The 16,620-nt window shown below is 40.6% G+C and overlaps 1 protein-coding gene across 2 annotated transcripts in view; it reads left to right on the forward strand.

The window, feature by feature from the left end:
- LAMA4 (laminin subunit alpha 4) overlaps positions 1-14,102 on the forward strand; it is a 146,998-nt gene extending 132,896 nt beyond the window's left edge. For both annotated transcript variants that reach the window (XM_059176811.1, XM_059176812.1), the window contains exons 31-38: positions 1,758-1,945; positions 3,172-3,361; positions 4,102-4,257; positions 5,719-5,878; positions 7,589-7,719; positions 8,762-8,855; positions 9,295-9,414; positions 13,631-14,102. In XM_059176811.1, the coding sequence (XP_059032794.1) occupies positions 1,758-1,945; positions 3,172-3,361; positions 4,102-4,257; positions 5,719-5,878; positions 7,589-7,719; positions 8,762-8,855; positions 9,295-9,414; positions 13,631-13,776 (1,185 nt within the window). In that variant the 3' untranslated portion in view covers positions 13,777-14,102. The remainder of the gene's footprint in view (positions 1-1,757; positions 1,946-3,171; positions 3,362-4,101; positions 4,258-5,718; positions 5,879-7,588; positions 7,720-8,761; positions 8,856-9,294; positions 9,415-13,630) is intronic.
- Positions 14,103-16,620: the final 2,518 nt, after the last annotated feature.

Raw genomic sequence — 16,620 nt, forward strand, 5'->3', positions numbered from 1 at the left:
GGTAGTGTACTATCTTTCCCCTGATACTGTATTATCTCCCCTTGGATTGTGTAAGATACTCCCATATCCTTATAAGGCACTGCTCTCTTTTGCTTAAGTAACTGAACTAGTTTGACTGTTATGTGACACAAAAGAATCTTACCGCATTAAAACAGACCCTCCTAGAGCACCTGGGTGGCTCAGTCAGTTAAGCACCTGCCTTCGGCTCCGGTCATGATCCCACGGTTGTGCAATCAAGTTCGATGTTGGGCTCCCTGCTCAGTGGGGAGTCTGCTTCTCTCTCTCTCTCTCCCTCTACTCCTCACCCCTTCTCCTGCCGTGTCTTTCATGATCTCTGTCTCTCAAATAAGTAAATAAAATCTTAAAAAAAAAAAAAAAGACCCTCAGAGAAAAAAATTACACTGATAAAATCAAAGTCTAGTGGGGTTCAAAATCCACATATACAGCTATTCTAGGATAGTAAACAGAGTCTCTGTGTTATATGGTTGGAAGTAATTAAATTATAACCTTTTATTATCATTATTATGATTCAGAGCATATATCCACAGAGAATTTAGAGTGTTTGGTTGCCACATATAAATATCCCAGCGTCTATTCCTTTCCGCAGCAGATAAGAGACTAGTCCTCTATGGATTCCCACATGGAAGCAGAGAAAGGCAGGGCTGGTCATGGAGACCTTGTAGTCTGGGAGCCCCCCCCTTTGCTGACCCCTGCCGTTGATTCACACATGCCCTCTTCCCATAGCAAAGTGCATGCACTGACTGAGAAAGAGGAGGAGCCACCAGGGTTGGGGACAGTCCCCAACTCCTGACTAATCTCTCACCTGCGCCCTCCTGGAAAACAAAACCCCATCCTCCAGCAAGTCATCGAAGGTCCTTTCTATCTGGCAACAGCCTGTCTTCCGGTTTGCTATTGAACTACCTGTTTTTCCAAACCAGTTTTCAGTTGCTTTTAAAAAAGAAACTGTTTCTCACTCACCTTTCTCTTCCCCACCACACGGTGCCTGCGGAGGGCACGCACAAATACCCATGTCCTTCTACGTCATTTCTACCTCGTAGGTATTCAATAAACATTGCTTGGATACATGAATAAATGACAGGATGATCAGGTTTATTTGCAATAACTTTAATTTTTCCCCCCAAATTTAGACTAGATAACCATGAAATATTAGCCTATCGTCTCACAACTCTAAATTTTAAAATCAGCAGCGCAATTTAGGAGCACAAGGTCATTGTTCTATATCCTGTCACATGAACGTTTACTACTTATCACCAAAAATACTCTTAAATATTTTGAAGGTGTTACTAAGTATGTTGGTAACAGCCTGTATAAATAACAATATGTGTGTTAAAGAAATGTTGTTGTCTATGACATGAGGGTTTTATTGACAGATTCCCCAGGGTTATTTTATTGTCAATATTTCCATTTTTCACCATTGGCTAAGATGTGCATTTAATTTAAATGATAGAGCAGTTATCTCTGAGGCTTTGGGTTAGCTCTGCTTTATTATCACAGACTAGAATGTTGGATTTAACATACTGTGTTGTCATTTGTTGTTCTTAATGCTACAGCACCTAATGTCATCTCCTCAAGGAAAGAGAGGGGCCTAATATTTCATGAATGGAAAATGCACAAATAATATATACTTTCATCATTACTTTTTTTATTTTTATTAATGATAAAGAAATCACAAATGAACTTTTGCTACTAGCACATCAGTTTCATCCCTTAATATGATTTATTTCCTATTCTTACAGGGGGAGAAAAGTAAAGATGCACCTTCAGGGGATCCTGCCGGCCTGAAGTTCCCAGAGGGGAATGTTCCAAGGGATTCTTACTGTCACCTTTCCAACAGTCCTAGAGCAATAGAGCATGCCTATCAGTATGGAGGGACAGCCAACAGCCGCCAAGAGTTTGAACACTTAAAAGGAGATTTTGGTGAAAAGTAAAGTAACACACTATCCTTCCAGAAACTTTATGCCATGGCTGGACTTCATACTTATTTGCCACATGCTGTCTTTTTCCTATGATCTTTCCTTTCTGTGGCACTTAGTCCTATTATTTTGTAATCAAAATAAATGCTAAGTAGTACACAATTCTTACTTTCCAATAAATGAACATTCTCTGAGACTTTCTTCCCAAAAGTAAGATGCATAAATCAGGATTCTCCTAGGAGTTTGTAGCATTTTTATCAAAAAAGAAAGGCAATCAAAGAAAGGAACATGTGGCACATTTTCAATGACTCATCATCTAACCTTGATATTACCTTCCTTCCCCTATACAAATTGCTTTCAGATTGAAAATGGGGGTGCCTCTGAACCACTGGAAGGTTAATAAAGGAAAGACGCCAAAGACACAAAAACCACTTGTATCTCGGCTAGCCCTCAAGTTATCTGTAAAGCCCAGCCCCTCTTCCCAGTATTCTGCAAATTTCCAGGTTACTTAGCACTTTTGAAGATCTCTTTTTATAGTGTCAGCACCCAGCTATTTTTACATAGGTCTTATATCTCTTTCAAATGTCCATAGAGGCAGTGCATTCAATGAGTCTAATGCCTTCTTATTTGCTATTTGCCTTATTAGGCAAATATTAGGCAGTATCAGTATTTTGTATTCATTGGGAAGAATTTAGAGTTAAATCAAACTAGAAATTAGCCTAATAAATGTATCTTATCTATACGGGCTAGAGCTAAGAGTCTAGAAGGTTTCGTTTAATTCCTACACCTGGTGGCTGTCTTTGGCCCATGATATCTACTGATTAATTTTTCTCAGGAAAGACAAATCAATCTTGTATTTTAGATAGCACACAAATCGTATTGTTTCTAGGCAAACTTCTATATGCACATTAATTACGGACTAGTATTTTGTCCACATGAACAAACCAAATGCGACCATATTTTCAGAGCAAGACGCATTATGATCCTTACATGAAACAATGCTTCCAAATGTGAAAGTAGCCCTGCTGTATAAATAAGTAGGAAAAGATTTACATTTTTGAGTTAGTCATGCTTTCCCAATATTCATGAATAATGCTAAGACATAATTAGAAGTAATGCTGCTTGGGATTCGATAGAATGGCTACTCATTCTTCCTTACACTGTGTTGCTGTTGGAAACTAGAGATCCCCCTCAGTCTCATTTTACAGATAGTAAGCTTTTTCTTTTCATTTACCAGATCTCAGTTCTCCATTCGTCTGAAGACTCGTTCCTCCCATGGGATGATTTTCTATGTCTCAGATCAAGAAGAGAATGACTTCATGACTCTATTCTTAGCCCATGGCCGCTTGGTTTTCATGTTTAATGTTGGCCATAAGAAACTGAAGATTAGAAGCCAAGAGAAATACAATGATGGATTGTGGCATGATGTGAGTTGAAGGCAGAGAATATTATTACCAGCAAATAGATGGTGACATTAATGCCCACTATTGGTCTTTCTAGAAACACCCATTTTAAAATTCTGTTGCCATATGCTCAGAGTTCAATTTCGAGAAATTTTTTAATTCCTTTTAAAATCTTGAAGCATATTATTTAAAAAGAGATACAGGTTGCATGTAATTTTTAGAGTAATTATTTTCACCAAAGGACCAATAGCAAACATAACCTGAAGTTTAATTTCTAATGATTTTTCACTTGTTTTCCCACTGCCTGTAAGTTTCTAAATTTCAGCAGCAAATGCTGAGTGTCTTTTATAGGCTAAGCCATGGAAGATACACAGTGAAAAGAAAATCTATTAGGATGCTAGGATACCACAGGGAGACTATTTAAATATTGAAACAAATCAGTGTTACATAATGGAAAGAGTAAGAAATGTAAGATGTATTAAGCACCATAAATTTAGGAGAACAAACCAAGTGGGCTGAAGAGTTTCATTGAGAACCCTGCTAAATACATATAAGCTGAATTCAGAAATTAAGCCTGTAACTTTAAATCAAACTTTAAAGGAAAAAACAAACTCTTGACCTCCAGAGAAAGGGTCAGCTTTTTAAAGAACTTCTGCAGATCTCCCACAGTCCCACAATAGCCAAGTCTGGAGAAGAGGCAACAGAGCCTTCTGCCAAAGCTTGGGATGCACTTGACATGTGCTATTGTCCTTCTTTCCATCCAGGTGATATTTATTCGGGAAAAGAGCAGTGGCCGACTGATCATTGATGGCCTTCGAGTCCTAGAAGAGAGTCTTCCTCCTACAGGAGCTGCCTGGAACATCAAGGGTCCTATTTATTTGGGAGGTGTGGCTCCTGGAAGGGCTGTGAAAAATGTCCAGGTAAGCCAGACATGACCAGGAAAAGCCCTGACTTTTAGAGCCGATGGATTATTTAATCCAGGACCTCATTTTACCACCAGCGAACTGGCAAGAAGAGAACTGTAGTTTCACTGGATATAGGCTACCAAAGTGCGTATTGTCCCCGGACATGTCTGTCTGCCCTCTGGCATTACAAAGTCAAGAGTGGTCTTTTGACTTTGACAGAGAAGTGAGATGAAACAATTTCAGAGGTTTAAACTGTCATGAGAAGTTATGTCTCAAGGAGATGCTTATTTGTTCAGCAAGTACACATGCTATTAGTGTAAAAAATTTTTTAAAAAAGAAGTAAAAAATGTCATTCCATTATGTATCATTGAGTGACAAAAAACTTTAGGGCCATTCTGTAGACTATGATTTCATATTTTTGTTTCCTAGACACACACACACACACAAACACACACACACTCATGTGTAAATGGGCAAGGAAGTATGGTAATCCCTGGGCGGGGGGGAGGGGGGTGGGAGGTGGGGGAGAAGCTGTTATAGTAAAAAGCATGTAATTTCTGTACTTTAAAAGTTAATAGGGATGCCTGGGTGGCTCAGTTGGTTGGACGACTGCCTTCGGCTCAGGTCATGATCCTGGAGTCCCGGGATCGAGTCCCGCATCAGGCTCCCAGCTCCATGGGGAGTCTGCTTCTCTCTCTGACCTTCTCCTCGTTCATGCTCTCTCTCACTGTCTCTCTCTCAAGTAAATAAATAAAATCTTTTAAAAAAAAAGTTAATAATATTGCATCTTTACAAAAATAGTAATAAAGGGAATGTATCTTTCTTAACATATAGATTTGACTTCAACACAAAAAAAGATGCATTTCTAAGATTCACTAATATATGTAGATAAAGGAAAAAAGGGGGGGCTCATGTTATATTGAGATTTTAGGCAAGTATCCCCAATTTCATGACAACTCCTTTAAAAGAAAGGTTTCCAAAGCAGTGTGAAATCAGTTGTCCAAAGAGGCCCAAGTTTCACGTCTTGAGGTATGATAAATTCTCGACTGCAAGATCAGGTAATGCAGCCAGAAATGCAAGCTTTCTGCTGTTTAGTTAACCATGGTAGATTTAACAATTAAGAACTTTGCTAGCCCTCATCAACATTAGCTGATTTGGGGCCACCTGTCATTCTTGAAGGAAGACAGAGGAGGATAGTTCTAATATTTAATTTCAAAACCATAGCTGCAACTTATTTGTCACAGTGTATGTAGAAATGTTCATAGCTAATGACTGCAGGCTGACATTATCAAATACAAAATCCCAACTTCAAAGAACTCATTAAAGAAGCAACTACCTGGAAAATGACTGACCCTTCAGGCAGCCAAGATAAATTAAGACAGGGGGCTACTTCCTTTCTCTCTAGACATGAATCCCTTTGGTGCACACCTGCGCATGTTAAGAAAATGACTTTTAAGAAATGTCTTCTTCCCTCAGATCAACTCGGTCTACAGTTTCAGTGGCTGCCTCGGCAACCTTCAGCTCAATGGGGCCTCCATCGCCTCTGCTTCTCAGACATTCAGCGTGACCCCTTGTTTTGAAGGCCCTATGGAAACAGGGACCTACTTTTCATCAGAAGGAGGATACGTAGTTCTAGGTAACAGTGACTTCTGCACAAAACACGAATCACGAAATTCTTCTTTCCTGGAGGTGGCTGGGGAGATTTGGCTCAGGGTTAAAACTTCAGAATACCAAACTCACTCAGCCCTAGGAAATGGCTTCTTTCCTCCAGGATCCCCTTTGTTGCCTCCTGCCACACCCAGCAAGACAGGTTCCCCTGTCCCTGTTCACTTTCCCTGTCCAGAGCTTCTCCACAGCCGCCACACCTCTGATGTAGATGTAGCCCATCTTGACCCTTTTAGGATTTCCCGTGCTGCTCTGTGCTCTAATCTGTGTCAGGGCGGCTCTAATCAGAGCAGGGTGGCTCTCGTCTTTCTCTGTCCCCTCTTAGCATGACCCATTGTCCCTACCAAAGCAACCACTTCCTCCCTTTGCTCTGCAATCCCATCCTTCAGAAATTTTATTTCTGGATTTGTATTCTCCATAGCTATTATTCTCCCATCCAATCAACCAAATGTTTATTGTATGCCTCTGGCATGTGAGCCGCTCTGCCAAGTGATGGAACATAGTAGTTCTAAAAATAAGTACATAAAGTCCTATCAGTCTATAAACAATCACCATCCAAGCCGTTCCAACAAATACTCTACAGAGCAATTATTAGGTATGAGGAGGTCACTGGGATCGGTACCCCGAACATTCCCTGAATAAAGACGTGACAGTGCAGCCATGTGTAGCTTCCTAAACCGTCTCCACGTCCAAGAGAATACCAGAAGTCATCTCTCCTCTCTCTGTCTTGTTCATGATTGTACTTCCCTTTCTCCTCCTTGAACCACAATAAAGCACCAACACTCATATTTCTCAGCCTTTCATTGGATCTCAGTGATAAGAACTCAAAGGCTCAGACAGCTTAAAATGCATAGCACCCTGCACAATTGACATTCTCCCTTACCATTAACTAATAGCAGGAAAAATTAAAAAGTGATTTATAAGGAGACATGTCGAGTGAATATTATTAAGATGCCCAGGTTTCCATCACGTCTCCTGGAGTGAGCACCGCTATCCTTAATAAGAATTCATTTTCTCACATCACGGCACTAGCAGCTCCTAACTGCTTCTGCTGCCCTCACTTTTTCTTTCCTCTGAAATGCTCTGCAGCACTGGCACCAGTGATTTTTATTATTAAGACTTATTTCAAAATACAGGTCTTATTTAAAAATAAGGCTTATCTTAAAATACAGCTCCCTTGCTCAGTGACTGCAAAATAAAGTCCACCTTCCATACTTGAGCACGAGTGCCCTTCCCCTGTGGCCTTCCTCCCTTGCCTGGCCTCGCTTTACCCTGGCAGGGGACACTGGCCTCCACGGTGCTTTCCAAATGTCCTGACCTCTGCACTCGTGTTCATACTATTTCCTGTGCCCAGGCTGCTCTTTTCTCCTCCTCGCTTGTGAAAGATTAAATGGTCCTGCTGGTTGGAATCAGTTTCTCCTCCCCTGAGAAAAGACACCATGGTGTCTTTTCCCCATGCTGTCCCCACGCCACGGCCCACCACAGGAGTGGCATACTAGTTATCTCAGGCCCCCTCAGAGCTTTCTGCAGTGTGTTTGACAAGAGAAATGCCACTTGCTACTGATCTATTTAAAAAGGTGTCAAACTTTCAAAAAACATATAAAAATGTATAATTACAAAATCACACCATGGTTACAAAATTGAGGCTGCTGCTCTTAAGAGCTAATATTTCTCTCCCCAGATGAGTCTTTCAATATTGGACTGAAGTTTGAGATTGGCTTTGAAGTCCGTCCCAGAAGCAGTTCGGGAACCCTTGTTCATGGCCACAGTGTCAACGGAGAGTACCTAAATGTTCACATGAAGAAGGGGCAGGTAATGGGTTAAAAACTGTTTTAACAGTCTGTCTTCTCTGACCTTATTTATTTCACAGAATTAGTCCATCAGTCTTTCTTAACTGGGGGGGAGGGGATCATGGGGAAGCTACACATGAAATTTAAATGCAGGCAGTACTTAGATTCAGATTCATATGCTGGGAATTGATTTGATTAGAGCAAAGCGCCATGAAAATGTGGCAAAGCTAAAAAAAAATCAATAAGAATGGAATTAAAAGGTTTTAATAAAAGGATTGGGAGAAAACATTTTTACAACAAATGAAAGCAGCAAATATATCCAGCTATCAGAATGAACAAACACTAAAGCATTGATCTTTCTATTTATAATATATTTGCATACCAGGTATATATATGTACATAAGTGCATATATACATATATATTACTTTCAATTGCTAGAAATCAAAACATTGTTATAATTAAGCAGCACTTTCATCCTGAAAAAGTATGACCAAGGAATAGTCATGAAAGTGTTCAACTAAATATTAAGGAGAAAACAGCATATTTTCATTATTGTCCCTAACTGATTTTTATTTGAGTTCTGGTACTCTTAAACTATATAACGATATCGTGCTTACTGTGTGTCAAGTACTATTCTAATTATGGATGAGCTCCGTTAGCCCCCCAGCGAATGTGACCCCAGGTAGGTGTCACAAGTGAGAAAACAGGCAGCGAGGTGATGAGGCACTGGGACAGGAACCCAGGCAGTCTGGCTGCACAGTCCGCACCCTCCACCGCTACCTTAACCAGCTTTGTAGAACACATTCAATCTGTAAAAATTAAAGGAAAGCCTTTTATTATCTTGTTGTTCCTCTCCCCCAGCTTTTCTCCTGTTACTATTCTGTCCTCTCGCCTAGGAACCATTTACGGTCTATAGCCTACCAAAGAGTGACCCCTTGCGTTCACATTGCAAAGCTCATCAATTGCAGATGTTAAAGTATTGCTCCTCTGGGGTGAATTTAAGAAATCTAGTTTTAGCTCTACGAGGAAAGCGAAACTATATAACGTATCCTGTCTTTTGCAGGTCATAGTGAAAGTCAACAATGGCATCAGGGACTTTTCCACCTCAGTGACACCCAAGCAGAGTCTCTGTGATGGCAGATGGCACAGAATTACAGGTGAGAAAAAAGTGTGTCCTGGGCTCCACTTATAGAGTTAGCCTACATCCCAAGTGTGGAATGATGGCTCAGAAGAACTCAGACTCTAACTTACATGATAAAATAGGGGATGGACGACAGTCTACAAGTGTCCAAGAAAAGAAAATCAAACATTACCATATATATCAAATCCACATGTGATATGAAAATTGTCTTTGGGGGCTTTCTTCATAATGTATAATTTATGAAGAAAAAAATAGAGTATCCTAAACATTCTCCCTTCCAAAGGAAAATTTTACAGGGATTGCTTGACTAGACATTGACATTTTCAATGATACAGAAGAAATGTGAGGTTTATTCTGGAATAAATAAAAGCCATCGCTGTTATAAATTCGTCTCTTTCATGTGAAAATTAACCACTCCGGTGTCATTTATGACCAGTCTTTTCCTGGTATTTCAGTTATTAGAGATTCCAATGTGGTTCAGTTGGATGTAGACTCTGAAGTGAACCATGTGGTTGGACCCCTGAATCCGAAACCAGTAGATCACAGGGAACCTGTATTCGTTGGAGGAGTTCCAGGTAAGAGTTCTTTAAAAGGGACATGATTCCAATTCCAAAAAACAGTAATTTCTTATAATTGTTATTATAGTACTAAGAATGGAGCCGTGTGTTTTCATAATTCACCTAATAACTCAAAGGGTTTTATATACAATGTCCTTTCATAGGAAAAAAAGTATACTGGTGGTTATGACTCCTTATCCAAGGATCAAAACAAAGTAACACATCGATACACTTCAGTCTCCTGCCTGGTAGATACTACTCTCCCTTTACCAAATATGCTTATTTTTTTTCTCTCTCTTCCTTTTGTATGTCCTCACGTTCACATAGTGAACACACATACTCTATTTTTTTCTCTAACACAAAGAAAATTCAGTTGCTAATACTGCTCTCAGATCTGAGAATCTTGGAGGACTAAAAGTTTGCTGATAGTTACTCCCCTTCCTTACTAAGACAGAAGAGACTCCACAGTTCTCCCTGTCCAGGATTAGTCTGAATTGTGAAAACAGCTGCAGACCGTAAGTTGTTTTGTTCCGATGTAGTGACAATCCCCAAGAGAGGTTCCCAGCTGCCATCCTGCAAACGTCATCAGTAATATTCCTGCTGTCCTCTGGCAAGAATGGTGTGTAATCCAGGGTGGTGACAGAAGGACTCTTATGGACCCCTGCAATTGTTTTAACCCTCTGGAGCAGGAACCATGACCTATGTTGAAAGTGTTTGTTGCACACATTTTACTAACTTGGAAAAATGGAATGTTAAAACTAGAGAGAGGGAGATATGAAGGAGAAAACCAAGCTTTTACAGCTGGAATTTGACGGTGATTTTAAGGAAAAACCTGGCATGATTTTCCGTGTCCTAACTAGATTATTTTAATAATAAACGCAAGCAATAAATTAATTAAGAGAGCAAGAAGAGAGAGAGAGAGAACAGATCAAATTAAGCACCTGAACTTGGGTACGCACAAAATCGTAGGGATTGAGCATTCCTCTTACCATGAATTTTTCAAATACTAGTATTGACAATAACAGTAAGTCCCTGATGAAACACTTGAGACCATCCTCTTCTTGACTTCTGCTGCCCACACCCACCTCCACGCCCAGTCCTCTCCGCCCACTCCTGGCCTCGGTGCTGAAAGGGATTCTGGTGAAGGCTACCGCTGCACTTTCTGCAGGCAGCCGGGGAGAGGAGTCACCTCAGTTCTTATACTTCTGTACACTGCTTTCTTCCTGGAAACCACAACACGATTTCAAGTATCCCACGGGTTCCCAAGAGCTTACAAGATCAAATTCAGCAAGGTCCTTGATCTTCTGGCCCTTCCTCACCCCTGCCTCTGGGGTCTCCGCACACTTTCGGGGACTTACAGTTCTCTGAATGTTCGATGCCCTCCTTGCTCCCGGCCTTTCAATCGCATGTGGAGCCTCAATTTCTGGGAAAATGTTCTTGGTTTCCTTCCCTGGTATACCTTTTTGAGGAATAGCTTCTCCCACTCTTCTCCCAGTCCAACTCCTGACTGATCTTTAGGACACAGCTCAGACCTCTGCTGACCCACACATGCCCCTAGAATGTGCTACGTTTGCCTAGCCCTCTTGTGACACTTGCCACAGGATTTCATGGAAGTTAAATAGTCCACTCCTTGCTCCCCGGTAACGTGACTTCATTCAACACGAAACAAACATTTATGGTCTACTGCGTACTGTGCTAGGCTCTGACAGAGGGACAAACCAAGCATGGCTCTCCTTCATGGTACTTAAACATCTTTCTTCTTTACTTTGCACCAAAGCACTATGTCATTCAAACAAATGTTTGTCTCCAATTTTTTTTTTAAAGATTTTTATTTATTTATTTGAGAGAGAGACAGTGAGAGAGAGCATGAGCAAGAAGAAGGTCAGAGGGAGAAGCAGACTCCCCATGGAGCAAGGAGCCCGATGTGGGACTCGATTCCGGGACTCCGGGATCATGACCTGGGCTGAAGGCAGTCGTCCAACCAACTGAGCCACCCAGGCATCCCTGTCTCCAATTTTTGTTTTCAGAGTCTTGTCCCAGCATTACACACTGCCATCATCTCCCACTGTAAGAGTAGCTAAGTGCCACAGACTAGGTGGGCAAGGTGTACCTTAAGCCGAGTTTAGCCTGCCTGAGACATATAACAAACAGCAAATTGTAGCTAATGAGCCAGCTCACAGGATCTAGTGGGCTGGGGGAGCTAACCACTGCGCCTGTACAGCTTTTAATTCCATCTAGGAACCATGCCAGTGAGCCTAGATCAAAAGCAATTATAATGTAAGCCAAATGTCATTAATTACATCATTTTGAGTTGTTCAACATTAATTCCACTAAAATCACATCAGAAACTGAGGCATGAAAAAGAATAACTAAAGGAAATTAGTCATAAATAAGCCTCACTGAATTCCCTCAGAATCTCAATCAGTTCTCTTATATCACATAGGCCCCTCATGATACGATCCTGATACTATTTCTGTCAATAAAAACTGAATGCATTTAATGAACTATATTACCCAAAAGTCAATGTTACTGTGTAATTTAAAAATCAAAATTAGAAATCAAAAAATAATTTAAGATAATGTAGTTCACACATTCACACAGTTCTGATCATTCCTCTACTGAAAACCTTACATTATTCTGTATATAGTCAAGCTTTCGACCTGAGGAATGTTTGCTCTTAAAATCATCTGTTGATTTTATTAATCAGTTACTTAGGGTTCCAGGACACTTTATTGTCAGTACCTACAATAAATTGTGTGGTGAAATATGAAGACCATAATTTCTATATGAATTATTTCCTCTAGATGATATTCCCCGTGAACCACAGGGTGGTAAGCTTGAACAGAACCAAAATCCATGTTCTAAAACTAGTGTCCAAAATGAGATAGATGTTTCTGCCCCTTATACTCTTTCCTGTTCACGCATTTTTATTCTGATGACGAAGTACACTGAGCAGCTTGAAGAATATGTATAGTCTAATCTAGAGACAAAGGGAAGTGATCTCTCAGCCTCTTCCAAATCTAAAACTTCATAATTATCATTCTAAATATGAAATGCGATTTCCATGATTTATTTTCAGTACAAGCTTCTGCATAGTCTTAATCTACACTGCTTAGAAAACTTATTACAGCTGCTTGATGATATTTAATTTGCTGTCCTGTTTTATGTTCCTTCCTGAGTTAGTGATTTCTAAGTGTTTTCCATCTTTTATCTTCTACTGCTCACATAGCTGTTTGTACATAATAATAAGCTTTGACTAAGTGGATTTTAATTCCATGATATTTCTAAGCTCTCTAAATTGCTTTAGATTATATTGCTTCTATCATCCAACACATTTAATTGTATCTGTACAATTAATAAGCGTAAGGTTTCTTCTAGACCTCTAAGATAAGGGGGAGAAAGTTCCCCTGGCATACTAGAGGACACCCCTGCCCATGAAAAGACTAGACCAGTTATCATTATCCTATTTAAGTTCTTTTTTTTTTTTAAGATTTTACTTATTTATTTGACACAGAGAGAGAGATCACAAGTAGGCAGAGAGGTAGGCGGCAGAGGGGGAAAGCAAGCTCCTTGCTGAGCAGAGAGCCCAAAGTGGGGTTCAATCCCAGGACCCTGAGACCATGTCCTGAGCTGAAGGTAGAAGCTTAACCCTCTGAGCCACCCAGGAACCCCCCTATCTAGTTCTTAAATCCTGAGCTCAGAAAAATTAAAATTTAGCTTATGTGAATTCATTATTTTCTCATTACATCTTATGAGCTTGGCAAAAGTGTGGCGGCTTAAGGGTGAAGGGTAATGATACAAATTAAACGGAAACATTAACCAAGTCTAAAAATAGTGGAGAAGCTGAAATCCTTTTCCCTTTTGAGTGAATCACCCCAACTAAGTGAGAACCAGGCAAAGTTAACTCTAAAAAACATCAGCATAGGTAGGTCCTGAAAATCTACTACTGAAATTTTATATGTAAGTAGGAAATTTTAGCCCTGGAAGATAGCTGAAATCCGCTCAGAACTTTGATCATGGGAAACATGGCAAAGCTTTAAAATTATCACATGGTCACGTTACTTCAGAAGCAGATAAAGTTCCTGAGAAAATGAGTAAATTATCACTACATTCCATTTTGACATGTAAATCATCTTGATGATGTGAGCGTTGTTGTGCATATTTTTGCCAGAGTAACATTTGGGCTTGGAAGGGCTCACCTGCAATCTTTGTTTTCATTTCTTCCCTTTTCCAGAGTCTCTGCTGACACCACGCTTGGCCCCTGGCAGACCCTTCACAGGCTGCATCCGTCACTTCGTGATTGACGGGCGCCCCGTGAGCTTCAGCAAAGCAGCCCTGGTCAGCGGCGCCGTGAGCATCAACTCCTGTCCCGCGGCCTGACACAGCAGAGCAAAGCTGCCCCGTACAAAGTTCTTTAGAGCACTGAAAGAAACGCAAAGCCAGCCACGAGGAACAGTAACTCTTCCTCCCAGTGGGAGCCTTCACCTGGTTGAGCAGGACTTAATAAATGAATCACCAGCGAATGGAGGTTTATTATTTCTCATTTGGATTGTTACCTTGGATCCAAGGTGTCTGCCGTGAACAACAATCAAAGGACTGTCACACTTACTTGCATTGTATTATTTCCTGCTGGTGAAATTACTGTTCCTGTTTCTAATAAAATAGAAGGGATTCTAAATAAACACTGGCACACATTTGCAAGTATGGCTAGATTCTCAGATTCATCTTTCTTTCGGGGATACTTTGAATTGAATTACACCAAAGTATCTGAGGTGTATTTTCTTAATCCTGAAAACATTTGCTAATTTACATGAAATCTGGAATTAGATGGTAGCTTTGCTTTTAGTACTTTGGTTTGATCTAACAGCGTAACAAGAATATTTTAGGTTTATAGCAGTTACAAGGTTTAATAAAGTAAATTTCTAACACATTATTAGAAAAATGGAAGCATAACTGTTTCTAGAGGAGAAAAAAGGAGTTAAATGAACTCCATGATAGGTTCATGTTGATTTGATTATTACATTAATCCTATGAGGTGGCATTTGTAGATGAGAAACCTGAGACTTAGAAAAGTTAAGGATATATTGTTGGCTGTCATTCAGCTAGGCTGAAGAGCCAGGTTTCAAAACAAAGGGCAGCGTGATTATTCCCTTGCTTCCTGCCTCCAGAGAACTATCTGCCAGCTACCAGCTGTTCAGTCTGGAGTCACAAACCCCAGTGCCTACAGAGCTGGTGAGTTACCATAAAGGAGTAAAGTGGTAGGGTCTGACTGACAAAATTAAGAGGGCACCTGCCAGACCTACCTAAAAAGCCCGCAGTTGTTCAACTGAACTGACTCTCAACCATGAAAGAACACGAGTCTTAAAGGACCAGAATTCCAACAGAAGCTGGAAATGTGAAATTTGGGGAGTTTGGAATAGCCTGAGTTTTCCATTGGTAACTAATTAAATTAAAGCAACAGCAACCACAATACCAGGCTGACCAAACAAAACCTTCTAAGAGTCGTATGTGACATCGAAACTAACAACTCTGAATCCCAGAAGTCTAGAGCCTTAACAAGTGTAGACTGACCCAGTGCTCAAAACACACTGCAACCCCAAACAGACCCAAACAGGAAGAAGTGGTTCTGAAACACCCTACCATTTTCTTTTCCAAAAGATTTTCCAGAAGCATCCTAGAGGACCACCTAGTTCCTCATTCTCAGCAATAGCACGAAATAAAAGCAGCCCAGCTGCTGACCCTGTCTGAACCGACTCCGTGGTTCCAGCAGGCATGCACAGAGGCTCACATACATAGACTGAAAACACAAAAATTCTTCTACCTTCTCCACAATTTACAAAGCCACTTTGCAGAGTTCATATTTCACATTCCTGTACTTGGCAAATGAGAACCTACTGAACCACTGACCCATATACCTACTAACCACCACACAATGACCTGAAACTTTGAATTTGTCATTCTTAAGAGCCTCACTTGGCTCTCAGATTGGACTCCATCTTCTTCCAGCTTCAATCTAGGGAGAAAAAAGTCATATTTTTTTTTCTATTAGTTAAACACAGTGTATCAGGATTTCATATAGAGAAATACGGGTTGGGTGCTCATAGTAATTTTGACCAATTGTTGTTTTGTTCCCTGCCAGTTCGGAGCCTTTCGAAATGAAGAGGCTTCCCATAGCCCTAGTTTGAAGGAGGAGCCCTATTTAGGCCCGTGTCCCACCTCTTCCTGTCATGACTACAGCTGACTGGACAAGAGGACTGTACTAAAGCAACATCCCATTATCTAGTGGTGTGTAAAGATGAATTCAAACAATCAGATTGTTTTCTCTTAAAATTCTGAATTGGAAAACATGAAAAGAATCAAGCACTTAGCAGCATCTCCCATTCTGTAGATAGAATCATCTGCCCGTTGTCTGGTACACACCCCCTCAATTTTCAGCCCAGAGTTTGTAAGGAGGGGAATGTATTTCAGAAGATACTAGGATCCATTTGTTCTCCAGGCCCCTACATCCTTGTCTGTAACAGGGTAGTATAGGGTGTCAAGTAGTGTCTTTTCTATTTCTTAAATCTGTGACTACGCCCCATAGTTGGGGCCATAAAACAGTAAATACATCATATTTGAAGTGTGGAGTCAATCCCTTTTCCTCTAGGACTGACTTAGAGAAACCATTTCAGCATAATCAACAATGCAACATGACAATCCCCCCAGCATGCTCCCCCCACACACAGTCTACGTATATAGACTCTATATAGAGAGACTAGACACCCAGAATGTAAACTCCATGAAACTGTGTGGGTTATTCACAGATGTGTTGTAAGAGCAATGGAATAGCACTTGATACCTAGGTTTATGCTCACTACGTATTTGTTGAGTGAATTTTGGGAAAGCAGAATTTTCATAGAAGTTACCCCTCACCTTATCTCCCAGTGCAATCCCTTGTAAAGTACCAAAGAGTCTTGAAGGAACAAAAAAAAATCTGGTATTGACCCTCCACTAGGCATCCTCTGAGCACCAGGGATCTCTGATTGCTGAGGATGTAGGGAGGGAAAAAAAATGATACAACCCACCAGAGAGACAAGAAGCACTCCCTCAGATCTCTGGTAACCTTTCAAGTCCTGAAAAGTAGAGAAGAAGGTTAGCTACATGGATAAGGCCACTCAGTTTTTAAACTTCACAATACCAGAGGACATCAACCCCAGAAGGCACTACTCAGGGGCAGAATGGCCC

Source organism: Mustela lutreola, chromosome 6 (genome assembly GCF_030435805.1).
Source record: "Mustela lutreola isolate mMusLut2 chromosome 6, mMusLut2.pri, whole genome shotgun sequence".
NCBI lineage: Eukaryota > Metazoa > Chordata > Mammalia > Carnivora > Mustelidae > Mustela > Mustela lutreola.